Below are 27,939 nucleotides of genomic sequence, written 5' to 3' on the forward strand. Positions count from 1 at the left end.
TCCTTTTTTGTGGGACACACTGTATGGCAGGATGGGTATGGAGGGTACTGCTGAAAAACTGGGCTTGTCAAGACCTATATGATCTATTACCAAATGTGGTATTATTTTCATAATGTATGGTCCAATCCTTAATTTGTATACTATGGTCGTTTTGCCAAAAGCCACTAAAGAGGCATCGAAAGAAATCAATTACAACTTTAATTTCAATTCAATTTCAGGCCAAGCCCCATCAAATCAATTGATTACATGTTCATGACCCCATCGTTGTGGCCCAGTGGATTAGTCTTCGGACTTTGAAACAGAGGGTCGTGGGTTCGAATCCCAGCCATGGCGTAATTTCCTTCAGCAAGAAACTGATCCACAATGATCCACAATGATCCACAATTTATGGATATGCATTCATATCTAGAATTTTTTTCGACAAACATACATTTCATATGTTGACTTTGCTGGCTTTCCATAGTTGCGATTGATGTGATCAATCGCAACTCTTTGAAAAATGGGCCCGTTCAAAATCATCTATCAGCAGTTTTAAATCTGGTTTTGTCTCAGTAAACGGAGGTGGCTGAATTCACTTCACACTCACAGCAATCACCCTTAATATCTCCTCCCAATTGGTTTAAATTTGTTTAGTTGAGAGAAAGGATTTTAAACTCATTCGCAGTTTAAGTTAAATCTATTGATAAATCTTTGTCAGATGAGGCCATAGTAGATTGTCTCTTTATTTGAAAATTGGCCCCGTCACTCTCTTTCTTTCTCTGTCTTTGTCCGTTTGTCTTTCTCTATGACACCTTTCTCACTACGTTCCTAAAACTAGTTTACTGGGAACTAGTGTAGTGGAAAGTAGTTTAACGTGTAGTGAGGACGGTCGAAGCGATCTTCCACACCGGTTCAGAAAACCACCTCGCGTTGTAGTCTTCAACATCGCTTTGCCTCGTTAAACTGGTTTTAGCGTGAGGACTCAACCGTTCTTCGGGAGGCGATCTTCGCACATTTTGAGTGCGCTACTCCACACAACAGGTGTAGAATGCCTAAGCTGCGGTTTCGAATTTTGCACGAAATGTGACACCCCACTGAGAGCATTCCCATAGCAACAATATCGCTTTAAATTAAGTGATTTTGAAAAACACTTTAATGTGAAGTGGGAACGCTAGCAAAGTGATCTTCCAAACTGGTTTCCTGAACCGGTTTCCAGTAAAACTAGTTTTAGAAAGCGTAGTGAGAACGGTCTCTATGTCTCTCCCTTTATCTGACCCACTCTCTTTACCTTCATCAAGGTCTTTAGAGAACCTGTTGAGAATCTGTCCGGATGGTGTTACATCAAAGAAAGACATAGGACTGTGTATGATGTTGAGAAAGACCTTGTTATGAAAATTGGACGATGCTCGAAGAGTGGTCTGAAAATGAATATCAAAGAAATGAATATTAAAATAATAAAACTGACAAATATAACATATCAGATACTTCTTGCCCTTTATGTCTAAGTTTCATGAACTAAATCCATTTACTTCCAAAGATATGATAATATTTCAAAAACTTAACCTTGGATAAGATTTCAATGTTAATACCAAAACACGGTCAAGTTCATTGACAATCATCATGTGACTTGAAACTCATGAAAAGATGATCAGTGATACTTGAGAAAGACCTTGTTATGAAAATTGGAAGATGCTCGCTGAAAATGAATATCAAACAAAAAAAAATTGACAAATGTAACATATCATGTACTTCTTGACCTTTATGTCTAAGTTTCATGAACTAGATCCATTTACTTTCAGAGTTATGACATTTCAAAAACTAACCCTTGATTAATCAAGATTTCACTGTTTCCTCACTGCTGTCACTTATATGCAGGCGAGACAAAATATGGGTTTGGTGTAGCCTAACTGGGTATAAGACAAATTGGTAGATGTGCCAAGTGTTGGATACAATATGAACTGGGCGTAGATGAACTAGAATTAGACCAGAGAGGTGTTTCACAAAGATTTACATGTAAGTATGACTTATAATTACACATAAATGTCTAGTTGCGCGCGGGATAAAAGGCATGACAGCATTGGTCAGATCATGCTGAGAGGATGTGCACTACTGCAAATTTATTTATAAGACTGCACGTCGCATATCATGTACGCGTCGGCATTTAAGTGCGAACTTAGTCATACTTCAATTTTTGTGAAACACCCCCTGATGGGATAAGACCAAAGAAAAGGTATACAAAGTGGGTGTAGACCAAGTGGCCATTGCCCTTTTGTTCCCCTCAAACTTTCTGATACATAATCAATGTACAAGTCCTTACCTTAACATATACGCCAGCCCTTAAGAAACCAAATAATATGCATCCAAGCACCGAAGCCACATATACAAGTTGATAGAACCTCAATCGCGGATTGTCGGACACGTTCATGTGCAGGTAGGGATCGTAATCCTTTCCTATCGTAGAGGCATTCTAGAACAAACAAACAAACCAATTGAAGTGGTTACCCTGAGTGAATTATCATAATAATAATAATAATAGGCATTTATATAGCACCATCTAACTAGAAATTTTCTATTCCATGGTGCGTTGTTATCATCATTACCCCGGCTTTAGCTGAGCTGCCTTTCAGCGCTCATGCATCCAAGGAATTAATCCTGCTGGGTACACATTCACCTCACCTGGGTTGAGTGCAGCACACTTTGGATAAATTTCTTGCGGAAAGAAATTACGCCATGGCTGGGATTCGAACACACAACCCTGTTTCAAAGTCAGAAGACTAATCCACTGGGCCACAACGCTCCATCATCATTGGTACCCTCCATGTTGATCAATACTTTAGAAGTTGAGAAATTCATAACAATCGGGAAAAGAAAACAAATCATGGTTTCAAAAATGAATATTTCTTTCAAGAATTCCACAACACAAGTAGTTTAGATACTTATCGGTATTATTCATTTTGCAATTATCTGACTATTGTTTGGACATTTTTGTGTCATTGTTGTCTTGTAAATGCATTGCGATCCGGCCTTAATTAGCCGCAATGATGTCTTGATTTTTATTATTAAACCATTTATCTAATGTGAACTTCACTTTATCAGAAAATGAGCCGACAGTTATGTTAACGTGCAACTTGCAATCTTTTGCAAGCTAAAAGTGATGTCAAAGAAAAAACAAAACTGGAATTTAGTAGTAAAATGAATTTATTACAGGAGAAATGCAAAAGAACAATGCATTAAGATTTGTGCGCAAATATTGTGCACTTTACATTTGAATACTCACCAGTGTGCATTTAATTGACCTACCATCTGTCTCTAATTTGATAAATGACTAATTCCTGATTTGACCCAATCTGCATTTTTTCTTAAAAGTATTAAATTGATAACCTTGGGTTTTTTGTTCTCTATTCATATTACGATGGAGGTTAATTTATATAGAAGTATTGTAACTACATGTTTGAATTTATTGCTATTTTGTGTTATTCCATGTAGACACCAGCCAATGTGGAGAACCTCTCAACAGAATTTTCAATTCTTTTAGGTGATCCCCAGGCATTGGCTGGTGCTCAATTTTACATTTCTTTTGTAATGTTTCTATTGCTGTCATGTTTTCTTGCCTGGAAATGAAATAAATAAATTATCTAACAAGTCTCATTACACTTTATGATATACATGTACCGCACTCAATTGGGAATTCAAGTGCAACTCTTTGTCAGCCTTTTATCTTTGTTCAAGGGGAAGTTCACCCTGACAAAAAGTTTATTGTAAAAATAGCAGAAAAAAATAATAGAAATATTGCTGAAGGTTTTGAGAAAAAATCATCCAATAATTAAAAGTTATTAGAATTTCAATTATTTGATTTGTGACAACATATGCGAGGAGCATTCCTACATAGCGAATGGTAAAAATATCAATGAAATGTCATTTTCTCAGAAAATTGAAAATGGTTTTCACTGTACCTTTTTTATATCAATAGACAAATCATTTCACAACTGATCATGAATATAAAACAAAATTAAGTCATCAGGAACGATACAAAATTTGAAATTCATGCATTTTATATTACATAACACATGGGGCAGCTGCTTGTTTATGACGTCACAAATCCAAACTTTGAACTCTAATAACTTTCTTACTCTTTAACGGATTTTCCTCAAACCTTCATCAATATTTTTACTATTTTTTCTGCTATTTTTACAATAAAGTTTTCTTCAGGGTGAACTTCCCCTTTAAACACCCCAATTATATGGGAATGTATCCTCTCATTTTGCCATAAGAATATTGTCCTACTTCCCACCAAGTAAATCCCTACCCTCAAGAGAAAAAAAAGTGACACTAACCACATCTATTTTGGTCCCGTTTCCCTGTTCCAGCCAATGACTCAGCCAGAAGCTGCTGAACGTCGCCAAAGCCTGGGAGATGAGGAAGATCAGTATGACGAGCAGCGAGACCACGACGCCACCGGCAGACTTCATGTAGGCTAGGTAGGTCTTGGAGGGTTTGACTTTTGTCTCTATCGCTTCGGGTTGGTTCAGCTTTCCTATAGTGAGAGAGAAACACATAACAAATATGACTCTTCTTCTTGTATGACTAGTATAATGTACATGTAACACCTTACAGCCACAAACATTAATCAGTTATTATCATCTTCAGTACATGTACTTGATCTTTTATCGAATTGAATTTGACCTGCTGAACATGATTTTCTTTTCTTTTGCCAGTTCATTTCATCAAATGTATTCTTCCTTTCTATTTATGCAATATTTCATTTAGTATGATTTATAATTCACTTATACTCAGAACTTCTTTTTGATGGGTTATAATAAATGTAATAAGAATAATACCAACTTGCTTATATGGCCCATATCACTGCCAAATGCATCCCTATGCGCTGTATTGGATGTTTATCTTTGTTCTGTGTAATTTAGGTTAAGGGTACATGTAGGTCACAGTGTTATTAATATCCAGGGCTGAAATTAGTCATTCAATTAGTGTGTGAAATTTATAGCGGGGCGATTGTCAACGGAGCAAATGTCACGGAAGAACATTAAGTGCTGGTAACTGCGGTTTACAGATGGTCTTAATTCTCTGGCGGTCTGACACCAACATGGCTAAACCCACTAGGTCTGCTATCTATTTGGTGTGATAGACACTTGATCTAATACCCACAGTTCTGGCTGAGTTAAAGGTATACTCCGGGCTGAAGATATTCATATTTCCATAAATAGAGTAAAATTCACAGAGCAAATTGCTGAAAATTTGATAACAAGTGGAATGCCTCTGGCCGTCTCACCTGCATCACGCGGTTCAATATAGCAGCAGTGCTGACTTTGAAAACTACTCTAACTCGCACAAGATGTTCAGTGATACATGGTTACTCTTATGTCCTCTTTTTATGAACTAGACCAATAAACTTACAGAGATATGATGGTTATTCAACAAAAAACCCCAACATAGCCAAAGTTTATTGACCTTACATGACCTTTGACCTTGATCATGTGACCTGAAACTCGAACAGGATGTTCAGTGATACTTGATTACTCTTATGTACAAGTTTCATAAATCAGATCCATAAACTTTCAAAGTTATGATGGTAATTCAACAGATACACCCAATTCGGCTAAAGTTCATTGACCTTTGACCTTGGACATGTGACCTGAAACGCGCACAGGATGTTCAGTGATACTTGATTACTCTAATGTCCAAGTTTAACGAACTAGACCAATAAACTTTCAAAGTTATGATGGTAATTCAACAGATACCCCCGATTCGGCCAAAGTTCATTGACCCTAAATGACCTTTGACCTTAATCATGAGACCTGAAACTTGCACAAAATGTTCAGTGATGCTTGATTACTATTATGTCCAAGTTTCATGAATCAGATCCATAAACTTTCAAAGTTATGATGGGAATTCAACAGATATCCCCAATTCGGCCAAAGTTCATTGACCCTAAATGACCTTTGACCTTGATCATGTGACCTGAAACTTGCACAAAATGTTCAGTGATGCTTGATTACTATTATGTCCAAGTTTCATGAATTAGATCCATAAACTTTCAAAGTTATGATGGGAATTCAACAGATATCCCCAATTCGGCCAAAGTTCATTGACCCTAAATGACCTTTGACCTTGGTCATGTGACGTGAAACTCATGCAGGATGTTCAGTGATACTTGATTAACCTTATGTCCAAGTTTCATGAACTAGGTCCATATATTTTCTTAAGTTATGATGACATTTCAAAAACTTAACCTCAGGTTGAGATTTCGATGTTGATTCCTCCAACATGGTCTAAGTTCATTGACCCTAAATGACCTTTGACCTTGGTCATGTGACATGAAACTCTAATAGGATGTTCAGTAATACTTGATTAACCTTATGGCCAAGTTTTATTAACTAGGTCCATATACTTTCTAAGTTATGATGTCATTTCAAAAACTTAACCTCAGGTTAAGATTTGATGTTGACGCCGCCGCCGCCGTCGGAAAAGCGGCGCCTATAGTCTCACTCTGCTTCGCAGGTGAGACAAAAATCGGATAACAAATAACAAAGTTATTGAATTTCAAAGATTTGCATTATTCCGGTGAAACAGTTCTAGGCATGCCTTCATGAATATTCATTACGTGGGCTGATGATGTTATATCCCCACTTGTTACTTTGTAATTTATTATATGAAATTACGTTTACTCAAAATTTTCCTACCAAGAACTAAAACAAATGGATTGACAACTGATTAAGTGCATTATTTATTTCTTGCTGCAACTTATTTCATAATAATGGAGACACATCATTTACACATTTATAAAAAAATGAAAGAATTATAATTTCATGTAATGACATAAGAAAAGGGAAAGTGGTATGTGACATCATCAACCCACCTTACGAATATTCATGAAGACATGCCTAGAACTGTTTCACCGGAATAATGTAAATCTTTGAAATTCAATATCTTCGTTATTTGTTATCTAATTTTGATGAAAGTTTCAGCATTTTGATCTGTGAATTTTACTCTTAGCGATAAATATTTCCAGCCTGGAGCATCCCTTTAATCTAATGCCCCGATGATTTAATTTCCTCTTACTAACATCTTTGCACTTTGCCAAGTCAAATTTGGTTCATGAACAGTTTGCCTAATCATATTGACTATGTGGTGTTTGGACCAGTTAGCAATTTTCAGTAGAAATGGTAGGTACATTGTTCATGTATTAATACTCATGGAGCTCTGAATATCATAGAAAGCTGATACATTGCGGCAAAAGAATATTAGAACAAATTTAAAATCAGGACAGAAATTAAAGCACCCCTGAACTGTAGAATATCTCACGGGAAATTGAGGAATGGGACAGAAGGAAGTTTTTTCATTAACATTTCTAGGCTGACGAGTACTGTTACTACGGTAACTGTCAGATAAAACAGCACTTGTCAGATGTCATTTCCGACGTGTCGTTGCATGTAACGCTCAACTGAAATCACTTACCTTGCAAAGAAATCTGACTACTGTAATTGACAATATTTCAAAATATATATCAAAACTTGTAAAAAAAATTATTACACAACAAATACATGTAACAACACTCTCTTTGAGCATGCAACCATCACCTTACAACACCAAAATGAATGAGGGAGAGAACAGTGCATTGCCTATATGCAAGAAATATCAATGGTTTAGTGCCACATCCACACACACACACATATACAGGGAAGATTAAATATATATAACTTGATTGTCAAATTTCACTTGCTGAAAAAACAAACTTTTCCATTTTGCATCCAGTAAAGATTCCCTTATATTTAAAAAAATTCACAAAGGGCCAAGGGCAATTAAGCCCATAAAATGTAAAAATAGCCCTTCTAAATTAAATTACACATGAAAAATAAAAGGTAAACATTGACAGAAGCAGGCACAAAGATTTTTTTACCTGAAGAAAATATATGACCACTAACACACAAACAAATTAATGAATGTTAATGGATGGTGCCATAACAACACTTGATAGCATGCTCAAAAAGCTTAACCACTATTACCATTTATTATTGTACAATGCCTACTTTAATAGCTTGTTGTGCGCAAACAAATGGGGGCAGAATTGTAAAATACAAATAGGGTATATTCTTATATATGCAAAGGGACTTCATTTCACGTTTGATGAATGAAAGAATCACTCTATTCAACTTGGCTATGCCTCATCGAAAAGAGAATCTTTCTTTCATCTCATGCGAAAGTTTTTACTCATGTCTATTTGCTTTTTGTATAATCATTATTATTATGATTGCTGGAAATCAAAAAATTTTGGAAAGCAATGACCTGTAACCCCAACATCATACATAATATAGTCAAGATAAGAAATTAAAATAGGGCTAAAGGCGTCAAAACTCCTATTTATTCTCAAATTTTCATAAGCTAGGGTTAGCAGGTTTTAGAAAATAGCTTTCTTTGTATTCATAGATTTTTTTCCATAAATGCAATATTAAAGCTTACATGTACACCTACTTCTCAATGCATTATCTTTCATGAAAACAACAAACTACATCTACATGTACATGTACATACAATATTAGATTTTACTTTGTGCAAACGAAAGTTGATACATTCTTTTTCAACGAATAGGGAAATTTAAGGAATAAAAGCTTCTTAAAAGTTGCATATGTACACATGTATAATATACATGATTATCGACAAGGTAGATTACAATCATTTTCATAAATTATATCAAGATAATCTGAATCTTAATATGTTACACTGCAACATCCAATGAGAAGAGGGTCTTAATTGTTTCATTAAGTCTTGTTATGATATTGTAAAACAAATCCACAAATTTTATAACATATTTACTATCAGCATGGATTACATCAGGGTCCTATTTCATGAAGATTTGTTGTAATAACAACTGCACAATTTCTATAACAAATGTACTATCAGCCAATCAGAATGAAGGATTTCAGTAGCTTTTAACTGTTATTGTAAATTCATCATTATATGAAACAAGCCCCAGTTCAGCAAGATTTATTGCAGTAGGTTTAAATTGTTATTGCAGAGTTAGTATCATAACAAGTTTTATCAAACAGGCTTCATGAGCAATTTCCCTGTTTAAAGGTGCACAATTCCTGGATAAAAGAGGGCGCTGTTGGATGGTCTTGTATTGGCCGCCATCTTCATAGCGAAGATCATCGATGTAATTTGCATGCAGTTGTCAATCATCAGCTACTCGCGCATCACAGTACACATACGCTGCGCTGCTTTTGGATACATCGGCGTTGGCCAAAACATCTGCTGACGTCATATAAAACCAGTTTTCATCTTTTCACAATCAATTTGGTTTTTACCTTGTGACCTTTCGCCAAGTCATTTCTGCAGGCTACTTCAGACTGGCGCTGACTCGTCGAAGATGGGGTAGTATCGGCAGCATAGCAGTCACAACGTAAAAACCAAATTGATTGTAAAAAGATGAAAATTTGTTTTGAGTTCTACTAATCAGACAAATCTCTTTAGGGACATCTGCTGACGTCACTTCACACAGCAGCAGGAGGAGGCGGAGCCAACCTGCCAAGATTTCAAACAGCAGCAGAAGCATACACAAACTGAAAAATCATCAGGTTTGTGCATTCAGAATTTAAGGCATCTGCGTACGCGTTATATACCGTTGGTGTCAATGGACAGCCGGCGTTCTCCGCAGCATGTACGCATGTCCAACAGTGTCTAGTCATTGTACATCAGCTGCCGCCAGGGGCCCGTCTTACAAAGAGTTACGACTGATCTGATAAATCGCAACTACGGACGGCCAGCAACATCAACATGTATTATTCATGGTGGTTCAAAATATTTATCAAAAACAATGGATGCATCATGTATATTCATGCATTCATTGTTTTCTTAAAAAATCCCTGTGCTTCTCTTTGTTTATAAAGGACATTGTGCAAATTTCCTATAGAAAAAATTATGACATTAGTGGATTTCCATAGAGTTATGATTGATTGGATCATCGTAACTTTTTGTAAAACAGGGCCCAGGACTTCTCTCTGCTGGACTTATTCTACTAGTGCCCGTCTGAAAACTTACGGTGACAGATACTGTAAGAGCTTTTTCATTGAGATGCTCATCGTCTTTGGAATTCTCTACAAATCCAACTTCGTAATTGTAACAACATTGAGACTTTCAAATCTTAACCATAAGACCCATCTTTTCCAGCAACTTTGTGAATAACGTGTGACTTACATGTACAAGGGAGTTGGCACCTTAAGGAGTTTTTTTTTTACAGATAAATAGCGCTATACAAATTCTGTTCATCATCATCAACGGTGCTCTCTTGAATCCGGAAATCATGCACCTTTAATTATCACTTAATAATACATTTTGTTCACAGTAAAATGAATACATGAAAGGACAAGATTTTATGACAACTTTGAATAATGAAATGAAGGATGAGGTTATAAATTAGTGAATGTAAAAAGGATAAAAACATGAAGAAATGTAAAGAAAGAAGAACACATGTAAATAAATGGATTTCAAACAAATATTGGGATGGATAATTTGGAATAAATGAAAAGTCACACAAAGAGCAAACAAAGAAATAGGTAAAGCGAGAATATACATATATACTTCATACTACACTGTGCATTTTGAATATGGATGGCTATACTATGTGTTTGCATGATATGGAAAGCAAAGCAGCAGACGATATAAAAAGACAACTGCAAAATGATGATGAAACAAATGTGATACTATACTGACCATCATACACGACACTCTCATCTTCATCATCATCACACTCATCTTCGCCATCTTCTTTGTATTCTTCTTCCGATTCTTCGTTTTCTCCATCTGAATTTTCTTTTCTTATGTCTTCCCTCGCTATTTGATGTCATTTATTTTAATGGTAATGGCATGCATTGAAAGAACGTGAAGAGACATCGTCAAATTGGCAACTCAAAAATTGAGAAAAAAGCATAGAAACAGAGAAAATGAAATGCATAATGGGGAATAAAAGCTACGTAATGTACTCAGTTTTCCAGGATCAAGGTTTCTTAGGTACCTGTCTTTATGATGAGAATGATTTCCTCATGTTGATTCTACAATTTTGACTGAAATTACATTTCTTTCTACACATGAGTATGATAATACAATTTTTATTTGCAAACATAACATATTAATGATATTAAATACTTCTCGCTCAAATTTGTTTTTGCCAATAATATATAATAATAATGATGTTCAGCTGGTGAAGAATGTGAATTTCACATTCAATGGAAACGATGAATAAACATGTTGCAAAAAGAATTTTTACATTATGGCAGCTGATTTCTAAAATTTTGGAAAAAACCGGCATGATATGATCTATGAAATGTGAAACACTCAGTTTGAAAAATTCTTTGACTGAACGTTAACAAAGGCTTAAATATAGGCTCGTATATTGAAAATGATTTTTTGAATACCTGATGACATAATTCTTTGACTGTACTCTAATAAATAATGGTTCTATCTAATATTGTAATTTTTGTTAAATATCTGATGATATACAAGCATGAGCAACTCACATTCAAACACTGGTGGGTATTCCGAACCATCCGTTTGGTCATCTGCTTGTAAAAATGAAATGAGTATATAAAGCAAATCATAAAAGTGAGAGGAAAAGAGCGTAAAGCAAAACATGAATGGTATAAAAGATAATCATGCATTTGCAGATCGTAATCATGTCATTTCTTGAAAGGAATGCTGCACGAAAGCTGGAGGCAAATGCTTTTTACAGAAAGATGAATAAAAAGGAATGGAAGAAAAGCAATGAATTGAAGAAAAAGGTCTTGTTATCATCCAAATTTGATGACAATACTAATTGTCATAGCTTCCCAAAAAGATATCTATTTTCTTCAATTTTTTCAATATTATATCAAGATTGAATATTATATAAGAAAATGTGTATCAACATAAATTTCAGTCAATTTTCAAAAACTATTACATCAAATTCAATCATTTGAATGTTGAATACCCTCAGGTTTTCAATACAAAAACATAAACTCGGCATTCACAGCATAATTACTTCTTTTTTTAAATTCTAGGTCAAAATTTTCATTTTTTTAAGTTTAACTGAATGCTTAACTAAACACAAATAGAATAAAGCAAGCAGTTATATTCAAGTAATTCAAGTGACAACTTTGTATTTGTAAACCTAGTGAACTTGACCTACATGTATGAATTATGTATGTTGAGGGCTTTCAAGTGAAATAGTATAAACTTTTGACCATATGATTGAATCATAAAAGCTTCATACATCTTAATTGAACCAAGTCTTGAAATTGATCAATCAAACAATTCTTTGGTTATCGCCACTCATTCAATGAACAAGGTTATGATATAACCTTGTTCTCAGTTACATCTCCATGTGTGGCAAAATAAGGGTGGCAATGTTTGGCTTATTTTCTCTTTTTCTATGGGACAAATGCTTGATTTTCTTACACTGTCATTTTCCATTACAGCTGTTCATCATATATAACTTGGCTCTTATGTAAATTTAATTTTTTAAATTATTTTTCTGAATTAAAAATAGAGATTGAAAAATGAAAATTTTCTTGCCATATTACTTTCCACCAATAGAGGGCGTACAGAAAAATATGCCAAAATTTCAAATTTTTGAGCGCTCTGGTCAATACAAAAATCATTCTATGTTACTAATAAAAATTATTCTATGTTACTAAAGAAAATTGAATTGCAACTGTATGGAAATTGATAATTTTGGTCACAAAAGTGATATTTTAATGATTTTTCAAAGTGTGTGCTCAATACAGCATTGGCATACCATAGCCCTACCTGTAGATTCTCCACAGGCAGGATGGTAGCAGTGAACAAGTGGTTATCGCTAGATTACAAACAAGATAGATAGAGACATGACCCCCCAAAAAAATGTATTCAGCAATCTTCTACAGTGGGAGGAGGCATGAAAAAAATTTTTTTTGAATGCATTAGGAAGAAAAAGAAACCTTTGAAACTTACCAGCTTGCTTTATCTTGTTTGTCTCCGCTTCCTGGATCGGCAGAGGCGTCTGCTCCGGGATGGAGTGGGTGGAACGGGTCGACACCTGGCGCAGCATCTGGTTGGACCGCGCCCTGAAGCTCTGCGTCAGGGTACGGAAGCTCTCTGACCGTTGCCTGGAGTCTAGGGAGGTCAGGGAGATGGAGGAGAGCGCCCGACCGCGTCCTCCGTCTTTGGAGGAGTGGACCGACGCCCGCTTCATCTCCTGCTCCTGCATGAAGTTCTGAAGGAGAGCGTTGTACTCCGGGTCGCTCTTCATCAGGGTGTTGTGTGCGCCATCGGCTGAGATGCGACCGGACTTCATGAAGAGCACACGGTTGCACTGACTGAGAAACTGAGATTGAAAAATGGAGGGATACTATGCTATTAACTGTAATGTTATGGGACCAAACTTTAACATCACCATCCAAAAGAAGTGACCAGGGCTTGAACCTTGGACCTTTGCATCGATTTGTAACTTTCCTGGCGTAACTTGAGTTACAGGCACATGCCACAGGTACAGACCTTTGACATCAAAAGAGAATGAGAACTTCTATTGCTAAGAATTCTTTTTAAGTTTAATGTTCATCACATACCTGAAGTTGATGGGTCACAAACAGCACTGCCTTGCCTTTGAGTAGTTTCTTGATGACATTGTCGAAGATATGTTGTCCAACATGGGCGTCTACAGCACTGAGAGGGTCGTCTAATAAATAAATATCTCGCTGGGAGTATACCGCCCTCGCCATGCTGATCCGCTGCTTCTGGCCGCCACTGAGGTTGATACCCCTCTCACCAATCTGAGATAGTGATAGCATTGACCATTATTATCAATATTTGTTTTGGCATCACCTGTGCCGGAGAGGGGAAATGTGCATTGAATCACCAAGGCACGTGTGTCACGTGTGTCTATCCTTCCGATATAGCTGATTGGGGATGTGCAAGTGGACTACTAGACCAGTATCCCCCCCTACACTTATACAAATAGCGTAGTTTGTTCGTAAGATGCAAATTTGAAGACTCTCCACTACATGAGGCATCTATTCAACATCCTATCCAAGGGACAGCATTTTCGATTGTAACATAGACTGTGTCTATGAAACAATGGAGGGGCACATTAGAAAACAACACATGCTTCACTCATCAGCCAAAGGTTTGAAAAGCAGATGCTTAACCAACTGAGCCAACTCACTCTAAATAACAAAAATACCACAATAATACTTTTCTATAAAGTTCTAGCATACAAGGGAGGGTCTGGTTGGACAGTGGAAACTAGGTTTATACCCACTAGGTCTACTTCTCATGCAGTCTAATGCCACATTTGGTTTACTATCAATTCAGTCCAATTGCTGTTTAGTCTACACTGTGCTTGGTCTGTCCTTTAGTCTAATTATTCATCTATGAGTCAAATACCTAATTGGTCTAACTTCCATGTCACCTACTTATCATGTCATACTTTGTCGAATGTAAATTTGGTTCATAACCAATTCATACACTATCTAAAAAGTACACCAACTGCATGAAGACCAAGTGAGCAGGAACCTCATAAACCATATAAGATTGTGTGGCCATATTCATCCTGAAAACACAAGAGGCGACATAAGATAACCCTGCTTACCTCCGTAAGGTCACCATTTGCTAGTATCTCCAGGTCAGGGGCGAGTCCGCACGCTTCCACGACATCCACATAGCGATCCTCGTCAAACTCCAACCCAAACAAAATGTTCTCTCGCAATGTCGTATTCAGGATGCATGCCTGCTGAGGGACGTAGGCGAATGTGCCATCGACCGCTACCGATCCATCGACCATGATCATGTGACTCAGGATGGCGTTGATGAGCGATGATTTACCGCTGCCAACACTTCCACAAATTCCTACCAGAGAATCCTACATGGATAAAGGTGATGTGGGTCAACATACAGCTCTGTTAATTTTTTTTCTGCCTTACAAATTACCTTACAAAAATTAACATCACAATCAGCATGAAAATAATAATCCAAATTATAATAATCATCATTATTATCATATTCATTATATTCATCATTACCATAACCATAATGAAATTCGTCATTTTCATTATAACTATCGTGATCATCATCAATATCACCAGTATCACTATCATTACAATAACAATCCTCCTCCTCAACATCATCATCATCACCTCAACCACCACCACTACCAACATTATTATCATCACCATCATCATCATCATCATCATGCAACATCGATATCAAATTGTTGTTGTCATCCACATCATGATCATCACCACCATCATCACTACCACCATCATTACCATCCCCACCATCAGTTTGGAGTTACAGTAATGACGTTGATGATAACAAAGTTGATGACGACACTGGATGTCCATCCCTACTTCCACAAACCTTTTCAATCTTCAAATCAACATCAAACAGCGTCTTCACAATCTCATTCTCCTCATCCTTGGTTTCTCCTCCTTCGACCAAGGGAATCGCAGACTCTTCCCCTTCTTCTTGCTCCGCTCCCGCATCCTTCTTCATCTTGACATCTCCATTCTTCGTATCCTTGCTTGCCAGCCCCTTGCCATCTGCGGCAATCACGGCCTGCTCCTTGTCCCATGCAAACGTGGCCTTGACGATCTCGAGGGCGAGGTTGGAAGACGATGGTTTGTCAGTGAACGGCTTGACGTCCTCCATCAGAAGCAATTCCTGGAAATGTTCAAGAGAATGATGGTACATGTAGATCACGTTACCAGATGTTCCAGTACACTTAGACATTGACCAATAAAACTGACTAAATACAGCCCCTTACTACCCAGCTGGCAAACACAGATACATCCATAATTATGAGGACCTATCATAATTTATGTACAATTTCTGGGACTTTTCACAATGGACGGCACATTTGTAGTTGTTTTAACATGGGAAGCTTTATCAAGATTTATTCACTTAATACTATTCATAAAACTACAGGTTTATGAAAATAAAAGACTTTTAAATTCTTGTACAACATTCAGTTTAAAAGAAAGAAAGATATATTCCAGTCAATAAGATGATTTTATTTTCTCACAAAAATATAACTTTCCTGGGGGTTTCTAATGGAAGATGATCCCCACCATGTTACATCTAAGTCTGAACATTACCTTGATGCGTGGAAATGCCACTACAGACTCTGAGACAGCCTTGACCCCCATAGGGGTCATCACAAGGATCAAACGCATGGCAGTCAAACAGGAGATGTAGGAGAAAGCCTGTGGAGTACCAATATTTTTTTAATACAATAAAAATTTCATAACATTGTAAATAACTGGGGAGACAACAAATAACATAAAAAAATAACATTAAAAATATTGGATCGTCACTCCTATCGCTTGATGAAGTCTGAAGTTGTTATGTCACTAACTCAAACATTTCTTTAGTTATTGCAAGAATAAAAATGGGATGGACGGAAAACCCTCAAAATTACAGTGGCAGAAGATATTAAATTTCTTGCAGGAAAATGTCATTAATTGGCAACACGACGCCATGTCAAAACTGCTGTTTCAAGCAAATTCACAAACTTTTAAAAGAAATTCTTATCAATCTCTTTTTGCATTTGATTAGTGAATTTTCAAAGGAAAAATAAACGTTGCTAATTTGATAAATAAAGGATGATCAATTGGTGGTCAAAATGATTATACGACAAGGGTGAGCATAGTCGCTAGAACTAGGACCTACGGCAGAGGCATTATACTAGAATAATTATTAAAATCCATACAATTGGCGACATGATTGATGTGTCAAAATCAATTCTTTTTTACAATAACAGATGAATAAAAATCTATCAGTCTGTATTTACATTTGATAAGTTAAAAATATGTGACGAAAAAAACATAAATGTTGCCAATTTGAAAAATAAAGCAGGATCAATTAGGGCTCTGAATAATACATTGCCCTGTATGGATAAAAAGGTGTTACCTGAGCTGGAGTTAGATTGTTTCCAAGGGCTGTGTGTAGGACTAAGGTAAGCATTGCGGCTAGAACTGGGACCAAAGGAAGAGTCATGGTACTAAAACTTTGCATATACCCTCCCTTCTGTAGCGCTCTTTGTTCTTCTCCACGCATATCTGCAGAGAAAAAGCAGGAAGAATTTTAAGGTTGATCACAATGATGTTTCACTGTGAAACCATGTCCAAATATTGCAAACACACAAACAAGTCATTCTAAATCAAGTAATGTATAATCATGGTAAAAAGCATTTGTAAATATTGAATGATATTAAGTTGATATAAAGAAATGTACTATATTTCCTAAAAAAGAATTGTCTAGATATGTAAGAAAATGAAATTTTCTTACTCTAGGTATGTCTCAGTTCTGCACACAACCAAGGGCCTGTTGCTAAAACGGTTGCCAACAAACCCAACTCAAGAAATCACACGCAACTTGACTATTTAACCAATAGAATCCCTGTATAAGGGACTTACGTTTGATTTCTTTAGATGTGTTTAAACACAACTGTTTCTGTTACAGGCCCCAGTAAAGATAAAAACAATGTAAAGTAACTGTATTACATATGAAGTAGCTCCTTGCATATGACAACACAAATTCAAACTTTTGAAATTCATAGAATCCAATTTTATTCTTTGATGGAGTTTGGTTGAACCGTCACAATGCTTATGTCTTTAATAGTTCTCTTCTGCTTTTCTCAAAACCCATATAGTCAGGGTGAACTTCCCTTTGAAGCTGAATTGAGCTTCATCACACCTGATAGAGTTTTGTATATCACTTACTGAATATTTTCTTGGAGAAAGGCATTTCCCACGCATACATCTTGATAAGTTTGATGCTGGAGATGACTTCATTCATCAGACGAACTCTCTTATCAGTAATCTGAATTGCTTGACGTCTGAAGTAAGCAACTAGTTTGGCCATTCCCATCTATGGTGATAAAAAGATTTATAAAATAAAGAAAAAATACACGATGAACAACTGACAATACAGGGCATTGGATGCCCTTTTTGACTAGCCTCAATGCCCATGTGATAAGCATTCAAGATTTTTGGGGGCCCTTTTTTCCAATGTGCCACAATATCAAAATGCATGTTTGTTTGAACCCATGCTTTTGTTGATGTTTGAATGCATGAAAGTAAATCATTGGAAAAAAACACATCACTCACCCACACAGAAATAAGTAGTAATTTCGAGGGTTGGTGATATTTCCAGCTTTTAAATGTTGACTTTACCACACTTTTCAAAACAGTACACTTCTATTTATTTTCTACGAAAAGTTTAGAAATAGCTTGAAAACACATTTATTCACCATTTTGTAAACAATGTAAGAATCCAGTGCTCTCCATCTCCACTCCTTTTGTGAAAAGCGCTTATAGAGACATGCAACTTTGCTTATGTATTTTGCGCTATACAAAAACGTTTCATTATTATTATCATTATTTAAATCATAGTGCATAAGGTAACATTTGATAGAATATTAACAATCTTTTGAAGGTAAATGTAACATTATTCTAAGACAATCTTGGGTGAAATTATAATAATTGATTGAAGTCAGATTTCAACACTAAATTTAAGGAGTTCACATTGGCAATTCCCATTTATATCTACAGCTATACAAAGATGAAACAGGAATTCACATAACACAATGATTATTTCATTCAAGTATTTCAAGGTCAATGGCTTCTACTTTGAGTTTGCAATGGGAATACTGTAATGCCTCTCCATCTCATACTCCCTCATCCCCCCCCCCCTCCACTGACAGCATAATGAATAAGGTGTCCTAAGGCTCGTTACAGAAAGAGTTGCGTTTAAAAGCAAGTAAAAAATCAATCTCAAGTCCAAAATGCGCGCTGTTGATTGGTTGAAAATGAAGTTGCCCATGATTTATAGAGATGCGTTTGATTGCAACTCTTTCTGCAACGGGCCCCTGGAAAATTATAGAAGTTTGTACCACCCATGGGCGGTTCTTATCACATGACATTCAAAGCAGGAAAAAAATCACATTAACATGATTTCCATCAGTTAGTCACAAATTTCCACCTTCCTAGGGGTGATCGACTGTAATAAGGCGATGAGACAATTCTTTTTCTTTCTCTCCCATCCATTCTTTCATTCAGAGCAAACTTTAGGGAAATTCTTCAAAAAAGTCAACAATGACTACACAAGGAGAACATGACCTCAAGAACACAAAATACGACAACAATCAGTGATCAAGAAAAATGTCAATAATAAAAGTTTGCAGAGTACATAAAAAATAATTTCACTCATGTGTGAAACAATAAACCACAAGATGAACTACTGTTGAACTGTAAATATGATAAGAAAAGAATAGAATTATGTTATTCAGTAAGGATACATTCTAAAAGAGAGCGACCTTTGCCTACCAATGTTCATGAATTCATTGTGAAGGCTTTAGCAATGATGCTTTATCTTGTATATGCATGCTATATGTTCTATATATTCTATTTACAGTGATTTTTTTTGAAAAAGATTACTTCTGAAACTTTTCTGTAAAGTACTATTGAATCAGTTTTATATCAATGTGCACGAATGTGCAATGAAGTGGAAATGGTTTTTGAAAGACATTCTGTTAATACTAGACTTGCCAATACGTTGAACGTCGTTTTACCAAAGCCTACTCTCGAATGTTTTAAGAGTTGTTTTAAATATGCTGGTGGCTTGGTTTGGAATAGCCTCCCATCTAATATTCAAAATGCAAATTCTCTTGAAGTTTTTAAACGTATGTATAAATGCCAATATTTTAAAGCTGTCGTTCAATGAAATGATATGTATTGTTTTCTAATTGACCGACCTTCTTTTATTTCCTTCTCCCACCTCCACCCCCCTCTTTCTCTTACCTTCCTCTCTCGTCTCTCTTCTTTCTTTTATCCTGTTCTTCGTCTAGGTCATACCACTTATAAATCTTTTTATATTGTGAGCCATTGTAGTTTACTACTTTTTAGAAATAATTTTTATGCATTATATATATTTTGTGTGTGTTGTCAGGACCATGATGTAAAACAGCCTCGGCTGATCATGTTTTATCTTTATCCTGATTAAATATGTTACAATAAAAATATCAAATGTTCTATCAACTTGATAGGGTTTTGTGATTAAAAACATTGTAAATATGTTCAGGTCTTGTGTGACATATAGTGTCTCTATTGTTTCCATGGTTTGTGTGATTGGGAAGCAAATTGGATTGACAAAAATCTCAGATGGCCGCCAACTTGAAAAATTAAAAATAAAAAGCCCCTTTCTTCCATTTTCAATTTAAAAAAATATCCCACACGAAAAACATTTTTTACTTGGACTAATCAAATAGCATCCACACACCAATCAAATAGTACCTACATCCACAGAATAATCAAATAGCATCCACACACCAATCAAATAGCACCCATACCCACACACCAATTAAATATCACCCACACCCCAATAAATTAGCACCAACACCAATCAAATATCACCCACACACCAAAAAAAATATCACCTACACCCACACAACAATCAAATAGCATCCACACACCTATAACTTAGCACCAATACCCCCACCATTCAAATATCCACCACTTCCACACACCAATCAAACATCACTCACACCTACACAATCAAATACCATCAACTCCTACACACCAATCAAATATCACCCATACCCACACACAAATTAAATATCACCAACACAACAATCAAATAGCATCCACACCCACACACCAATCAAATATCATCCACACCCACACATCAATCAAATAGCATCCACACACTCAAACACCAATCAAATAGCATCCACACACACACACGCATGGTAAATACATCAATCAAATAGCATCCACACCCACACAACAATCAAATAGCATCCACACCCACTCACCAATCAAATAGCACCCACACACACACAACAATCAAATAGCATCCACACCCACACACCAATCAAATAGCATCCACACCCACACAGCAAACAAATAGCACCCACACCCACACACCAATGAAATAGCATCCACACTCACACACCAATCAAATATCATCCACACCCACACACCAATGAAATAGCATCCACACACACACACCAATCAAATAGCATCCACATCCACACACCAATCAAATATTACCCACACAACAATCAAATAGCACCCACACCCACACACTAAGGCCAAGTAAAAAAAAATGTTATATGTTTGTCGTCCCCGCCCGCTTAAATTTTTGAGGCCGCCTCAATTTATTTTTTACCAAAAAAAAAGGGGAGGGAAATGTATTTTTAACAAAGAAAAATCCCAGAAGTCCATTGGGAAACATTCAGCGTACGTACTACGACTTGCTACATGTACAACACCGCACATGCGCATGTGCGTGCTACTTGCTGCTCGGCAGCTACCGGTAGCTGTAATGGTACTGGCGCCAGGAGAGGCCCTGGCCCAGGCAGGCGACACGGCACTTCGAAGCTGCCGCGCCGGCACGGCTGTTGTTTCTATGTGTGCAATATGATCGATCATGATTGTCATTACATAACCAGGACAGGAGGATGGGCAAGACATTTGTATGTTTAAGTATTAGGACCCCAACATGCACTGTTCTGAAACCATGGTTTGCCAGATCAATAGATGGATGTGCATAATTGAACAATGTTTTCGCAGAATTTGCCAGTTCTACTGGCAAATTCAAAGGTGTTGGGAAGCCCCTCGGTCAAGATTACCAGACGACGAAGGTAAGCCTACGTACGATACAAGCTACCAGATAGCGAGTCGCATGTTGTGAACGTAGATCTACACTTGCTGAGCCATATCAAAATCTGTCATTTTTCTAATTTGGTGAGACTCATCACATCTGAATTTCAATTTATTGGAATATTGTGACATGAACTTGAAATTAAATATCACTTTTTTTTCTTGCCACAATTGGGTAGAGTGATTAGTCTTTTGACAATTCCAGCAAAATATGTGCTTAGCCTCAGTTCATGGCATGAGTCCCATCTAACCCCCTCAACTTTTTATATTCTATTTACAGTGAAATTTTTTTAAAAAGATTACTTCTGAAACTTTTCTGCAATTACTATTGTATCAGTTTTATATCAAATGTTCTATCAACTTGATAGGGTTTTGTGATTATAAATATTGTAAATATGTTCAGGTCTTGTGTGATATACAGTGTTTCTATTATTTCCATGGTTTGTGTGATTGGGAAAACAAATTGGATTGACAAAAATCTCAGATGGCCGCCAACTTGAAAAATAAAAAATAAAAAGCCCCTTTCTTCCATTTTCAATTCAAAAAAATATCCCACACGAAAAACATTTTTTACTTGGACTAATCAAATAGCATCCACACACCAAACACATAGTACCTACATCCACACATCAATCACATATTACCTACATCCACACACTAATCAAATAGTATCCACACACCAATCAAATAGCACCCACACCCACCAATCATAAAGCTTCCAAGCCCACACACCAAATAGCATACACCCAAACACTAATCCAATATCACCCACACCCACACAACAATCAAATAGCATCCACACCCACTCACCAATCAAATATCATCCACACCCACACATCAATCAAATAGCATCCACACACTCAAACACCAATCAAATAGCATCCACACACACACACGCATGGTAAATACATCAATCAAATAGCATCCACACCCACACAACAATCAAATAGCATCCACACCCACTCACCAATCAAATAGCACCCACACTCACACAACAATCAAATAGCATCCACACCCACACACCAATCAAATAGCATCCACACCCACACAGCAAACAAATAGCACCCACACCCACACACCAATGAAATAGCATCCACACTCACACACCAATCAAATATCATCCACACCCACACACCAATGAAATAGCATCCACACACACACACCAATCAAATAGCATCCACATCCACACACCAATCAAATATTACCCACACAACAATCAAATAGCACCCACACCCACACACTAAGGCCAAGTAAAAAAAAATGTTATATGTTTGTCGTCCCCGCCCGCTTAAATTTTTGAGGCCGCCTCAATTTATTTTTTACCAAAAAAAAAGGGGAGGGAAATGTATTTTTAACAAAGAAAAATCCCAGAAGTCCATTGGGAAACATTCAGCGTACGTACTACGACTTGCTACATGTACAACACCGCACATGCGCATGTGCGTGCTACTTGCTGCTCGGCAGCTACCGGTAGCTGTAATGGTACTGGCGCCAGGAGAGGCCCTGGCCCAGGCAAGCGACACGGCACTTCGAAGCTGCCGCGCCGGCACGGCTGTTGTTTCTATGTGTGCAATATGATCGATCATGATTGTCATTACATAACCAGGACAGGAGGATGGGCAAGACATTTGTATGTTTAAGTATTAGGACCCCAACATGCACTGTTCTGAAACCATGGTTTGCCAGATCAATAGATGGATGTGCATAATTGAACAATGTTTTCGCAGAATTTGCCAGTTCTACTGGCAAATTCAAAGGTGTTGGGAAGCCCCTCGGTCAAGATTACCAGACGACGAAGGTAAGCCTACGTACGATACAAGCTACCAGATAGCGAGTCGCATGTTGTGAACGTAGATCTACACTTGCTGAGCCATATCAAAATCTGTCATTTTTCTAATTTGGTGAGACTCATCACATCTGAATTTCAATTTATTGGAATATTGTGACATGAACTTGAAATTAAATATCACTTTTTTTTCTTGCCACAATTGGGTAGAGTGATTAGTCTTTTGACAATTCCAGCAAAATATGTGCTTAGCCTCAGTTCATGGCATGAGTCCCATCTAACCCCCTCAACTTTTTATATTCTATTTACAGTGAAATTTTTTTAAAAAGATTACTTCTGAAACTTTTCTGCAATTACTATTGTATCAGTTTTATATCAAATGTTCTATCAACTTGATAGGGTTTTGTGATTATAAATATTGTAAATATGTTCAGGTCTTGTGTGATATACAGTGTTTCTATTATTTCCATGGTTTGTGTGATTGGGAAAACAAATTGGATTGACAAAAATCTCAGATGGCCGCCAACTTGAAAAATAAAAAATAAAAAGCCCCTTTCTTCCATTTTCAATTCAAAAAAATATCCCACACGAAAAACATTTTTTACTTGGACTAATCAAATAGCATCCACACACCAAACACATAGTACCTACATCCACACATCAATCACATATTACCTACATCCACACACTAATCAAATAGTATCCACACACCAATCAAATAGCACCCACACCCACCAATCATAAAGCTTCCAAGCCCACACACCAAATAGCATACACCCAAACACTAATCCAATATCACCCACACCCACACAACAATCAAATAGCATCCACACCCACTCACCAATCAAATATCATCCACACCCACACATCAATCAAATAGCATCCACACACTCAAACACCAATCAAATAGCATCCACACACACACACGCATGGTAAATACATCAATCAAATAGCATCCACACCCACACAACAATCAAATAGCATCCACACCCACTCACCAATCAAATAGCACCCACACTCACACAACAATCAAATAGCATCCACACCCACACACCAATCAAATAGCATCCACACCCACACAGCAAACAAATAGCACCCACACCCACACACCAATGAAATAGCATCCACACTCACACACCAATCAAATATCATCCACACCCACACACCAATGAAATAGCATCCACACACACACACCAATCAAATAGCATCCACATCCACACACCAATCAAATATTACCCACACAACAATCAAATAGCACCCACACCCACACACTAAGGCCAAGTAAAAAAAAATGTTATATGTTTGTCGTCCCCGCCCGCTTAAATTTTTGAGGCCGCCTCAATTTATTTTTTACCAAAAAAAAAGGGGAGGGAAATGTATTTTTAACAAAGAAAAATCCCAGAAGTCCATTGGGAAACATTCAGCGTACGTACTACGACTTGCTACATGTACAACACCGCACATGCGCATGTGCGTGCTACTTGCTGCTCGGCAGCTACCGGTAGCTGTAATGGTACTGGCGCCAGGAGAGGCCCTGGCCCAGGCAAGCGACACGGCACTTCGAAGCTGCCGCGCCGGCACGGCTGTTGTTTCTATGTGTGCAATATGATCGATCATGATTGTCATTACATAACCAGGACAGGAGGATGGGCAAGACATTTGTATGTTTAAGTATTAGGACCCCAACATGCACTGTTCTGAAACCATGGTTTGCCAGATCAATAGATGGATGTGCATAATTGAACAATGTTTTCGCAGAATTTGCCAGTTCTACTGGCAAATTCAAAGGTGTTGGGAAGCCCCTCGGTCAAGATTACCAGACGACGAAGGTAAGCCTACGTACGATACAAGCTACCAGATAGCGAGTCGCATGTTGTGAACGTAGATCTACACTTGCTGAGCCATATCAAAATCTGTCATTTTTCTAATTTGGTGAGACTCATCACATCTGAATTTCAATTTATTGGAATATTGTGACATGAACTTGAAATTAAATATCACTTTTTTTTCTTGCCACAATTGGGTAGAGTGATTAGTCTTTTGACAATTCCAGCAAAATATGTGCTTAGCCTCAGTTCATGGCATGAGTCCCATCTAACCCCCTCAACTTTTTATATTCTATTTACAGTGAAATTTTTTTAAAAAGATTACTTCTGAAACTTTTCTGCAATTACTATTGTATCAGTTTTATATCAAATGTTCTATCAACTTGATAGGGTTTTGTGATTATAAATATTGTAAATATGTTCAGGTCTTGTGTGATATACAGTGTTTCTATTATTTCCATGGTTTGTGTGATTGGGAAAACAAATTGGATTGACAAAAATCTCAGATGGCCGCCAACTTGAAAAATAAAAAATAAAAAGCCCCTTTCTTCCATTTTCAATTCAAAAAAATATCCCACACGAAAAACATTTTTTACTTGGACTAATCAAATAGCATCCACACACCAAACACATAGTACCTACATCCACACATCAATCACATATTACCTACATCCACACACTAATCAAATAGTATCCACACACCAATCAAATAGCACCCACACCCACCAATCATAAAGCTTCCAAGCCCACACACCAAATAGCATACACCCAAACACTAATCCAATATCACCCACACCCACACAACAATCAAATAGCATCCACACCCACTCACCAATCAAATAGCATCCACACACACATGCATGGTACACACATCAATCAAATAGCATACACACACCAATCAAATAGCATACACACACCAATCAAATAGTATCCACACCCACACACCAATGAAATAGCATCCACACCCACACACCAATCAAATATCATCCACACACACATGCATGGTACACACACCAATCAAATAGCACCCACACCCAAACACCAATCACATAGCATCCACACACACACGCATGGTACACACATCAATCAAATAGCTTCCACACACTAATCAAATAGCATCCACACCCACACAACAATCAAATAGCATCCACACCCACTCACCAATCAAATAGCACCCACACACACACGCATGGTACACACATCAATCAAATAGCTTCCACACACTAATCAAATAGCATCCACACCCACACAACAATCAAATAGCATCCACACCCACTCACCAATCAAATAGCACCCACACCCACACAACAATCAAATAGCATCCACACCCACTCACCAATCAAATAGCATCCACACCCACACAACAATCAAATAGCATCCACACTCACTCACCAATCAAATAGCACCCACACCCACACAACAATCAAATAGCATCCACACCCACTCACCAATCAAATAGCATCCACACCCACACAACAATCAAATAGCATCCACACCCACTCACCAATCAAATAGCACCCACACCCACACAACAATCAAATAGCATCCACACCCACACAGCAAACAAATAGCACCCGCACACCAATCAAATAGCATCTACACACACACCAATCAAATAGCATCCACACCAATACCAATCCAAAAGCAACCACACCCACACACATATCTGAATACTATTCAAAGTTCCACACCCATACATCAATCAAATAGCATCACACACACACACACACCAATCAAATAGCATCCAAAACCCATATACCAAATAGTATCCCCAGCCACACACTAATGAAATATCACCTGCATGCACAGACCAACCTAATAGCATTCACACCCAACCATCATTCATAGAGCTTCCTCACCAACACCAATCAAATAGAATCCACATCCATACAACAATGAAATATTACCCACACCCACACACCAATCAAAAAGCATCCACATACAAACACCAATGAAATATCACCTACACCCACACACTAATCAAATGGCATCCACACCCATACAATGAAATAGCATCCACTCCCACACACAACAATCAAATAGCATTCACACCCACACACTAATCAAATAGCACCCACATCCACACACCTATCAAATCGCACCCTAACCCTAACCCACACACTCAACGCAGACACACTCCACTTGAATAGCATTCACCCACATGCACAAACCCTAAACCGACAAGCACCATACACACAAGAGTCCCAGTCTCATGTATTTCCGGACCCACATACAGAGGGGCTTACCGTGATTGGATAGAACATGAAGAAGATGCCAGTTCCAAACAAAGCCGCCGGTCCAATCAGGAAATAGGTATAAATAATGCCAGCGACAGCTATAGGGGGTCCGCAAAGGAGCGATGGACCATATAGTCCCATTTCATACAATCTCTGTCCATCGTTTGTACACAGATTTATGATCTAGAAAAGAAAAAAAAAAGAAGTCACAAGAGTCAGACAGATGATCTGAAAAATAGCACAAAAAATGTCTATTACTTTGACTAATAATCAATGATACAACCTGCTATAGTAGTGAATGGAAAGTTCAGTTACATTCCCATATAGAGGACCAAAGTGTTAATGTCACAAAACAGATTTTACTTTAAAATAACATCCACAACCTCAATTCGGTTAGACATTGGTCAATGGGGGTCCACGATGCG

The 27,939-nt window shown here is 37.3% G+C and overlaps 1 protein-coding gene across 2 annotated transcripts in view; it reads right to left on the bottom strand.

Annotated features, from left to right (window-relative positions):
* LOC121429687 (multidrug resistance-associated protein 5-like) overlaps positions 1–27,939 on the bottom strand; it is a 66,365-nt gene that overhangs the window by 10,717 nt on the left and 27,709 nt on the right. The window contains exons 7-19 of one of the 2 annotated variants that reach the window (XM_041626849.1): positions 27,524–27,697; positions 17,724–17,871; positions 16,912–17,060; positions 16,098–16,205; positions 15,361–15,663; positions 14,594–14,863; positions 13,572–13,775; positions 12,958–13,330; positions 11,508–11,549; positions 10,705–10,824; positions 4,314–4,513; positions 2,297–2,446; positions 1,268–1,397 (exon numbers count right to left, since the gene is read on the bottom strand). In XM_041626849.1, the coding sequence (XP_041482783.1) occupies positions 1,268–1,397; positions 2,297–2,446; positions 4,314–4,513; positions 10,705–10,824; positions 11,508–11,549; positions 12,958–13,330; positions 13,572–13,775; positions 14,594–14,863; positions 15,361–15,663; positions 16,098–16,205; positions 16,912–17,060; positions 17,724–17,871; positions 27,524–27,697 (2,371 nt within the window). Of the gene's footprint in view, positions 1–1,267; positions 1,398–2,296; positions 2,447–4,313; positions 4,514–10,704; positions 10,825–11,507; positions 11,553–12,957; positions 13,331–13,571; positions 13,776–14,593; positions 14,864–15,360; positions 15,664–16,097; positions 16,206–16,911; positions 17,061–17,723; positions 17,872–27,523; positions 27,698–27,939 lie in introns of both variants that reach the window. The other variant, XM_041626848.1, reaches the window with a different exon arrangement.

Source organism: Lytechinus variegatus, chromosome 16 (assembly GCF_018143015.1).
Source record: "Lytechinus variegatus isolate NC3 chromosome 16, Lvar_3.0, whole genome shotgun sequence".
Classification (NCBI taxonomy): Eukaryota; Metazoa; Echinodermata; class Echinoidea; order Temnopleuroida; family Toxopneustidae; genus Lytechinus; species Lytechinus variegatus.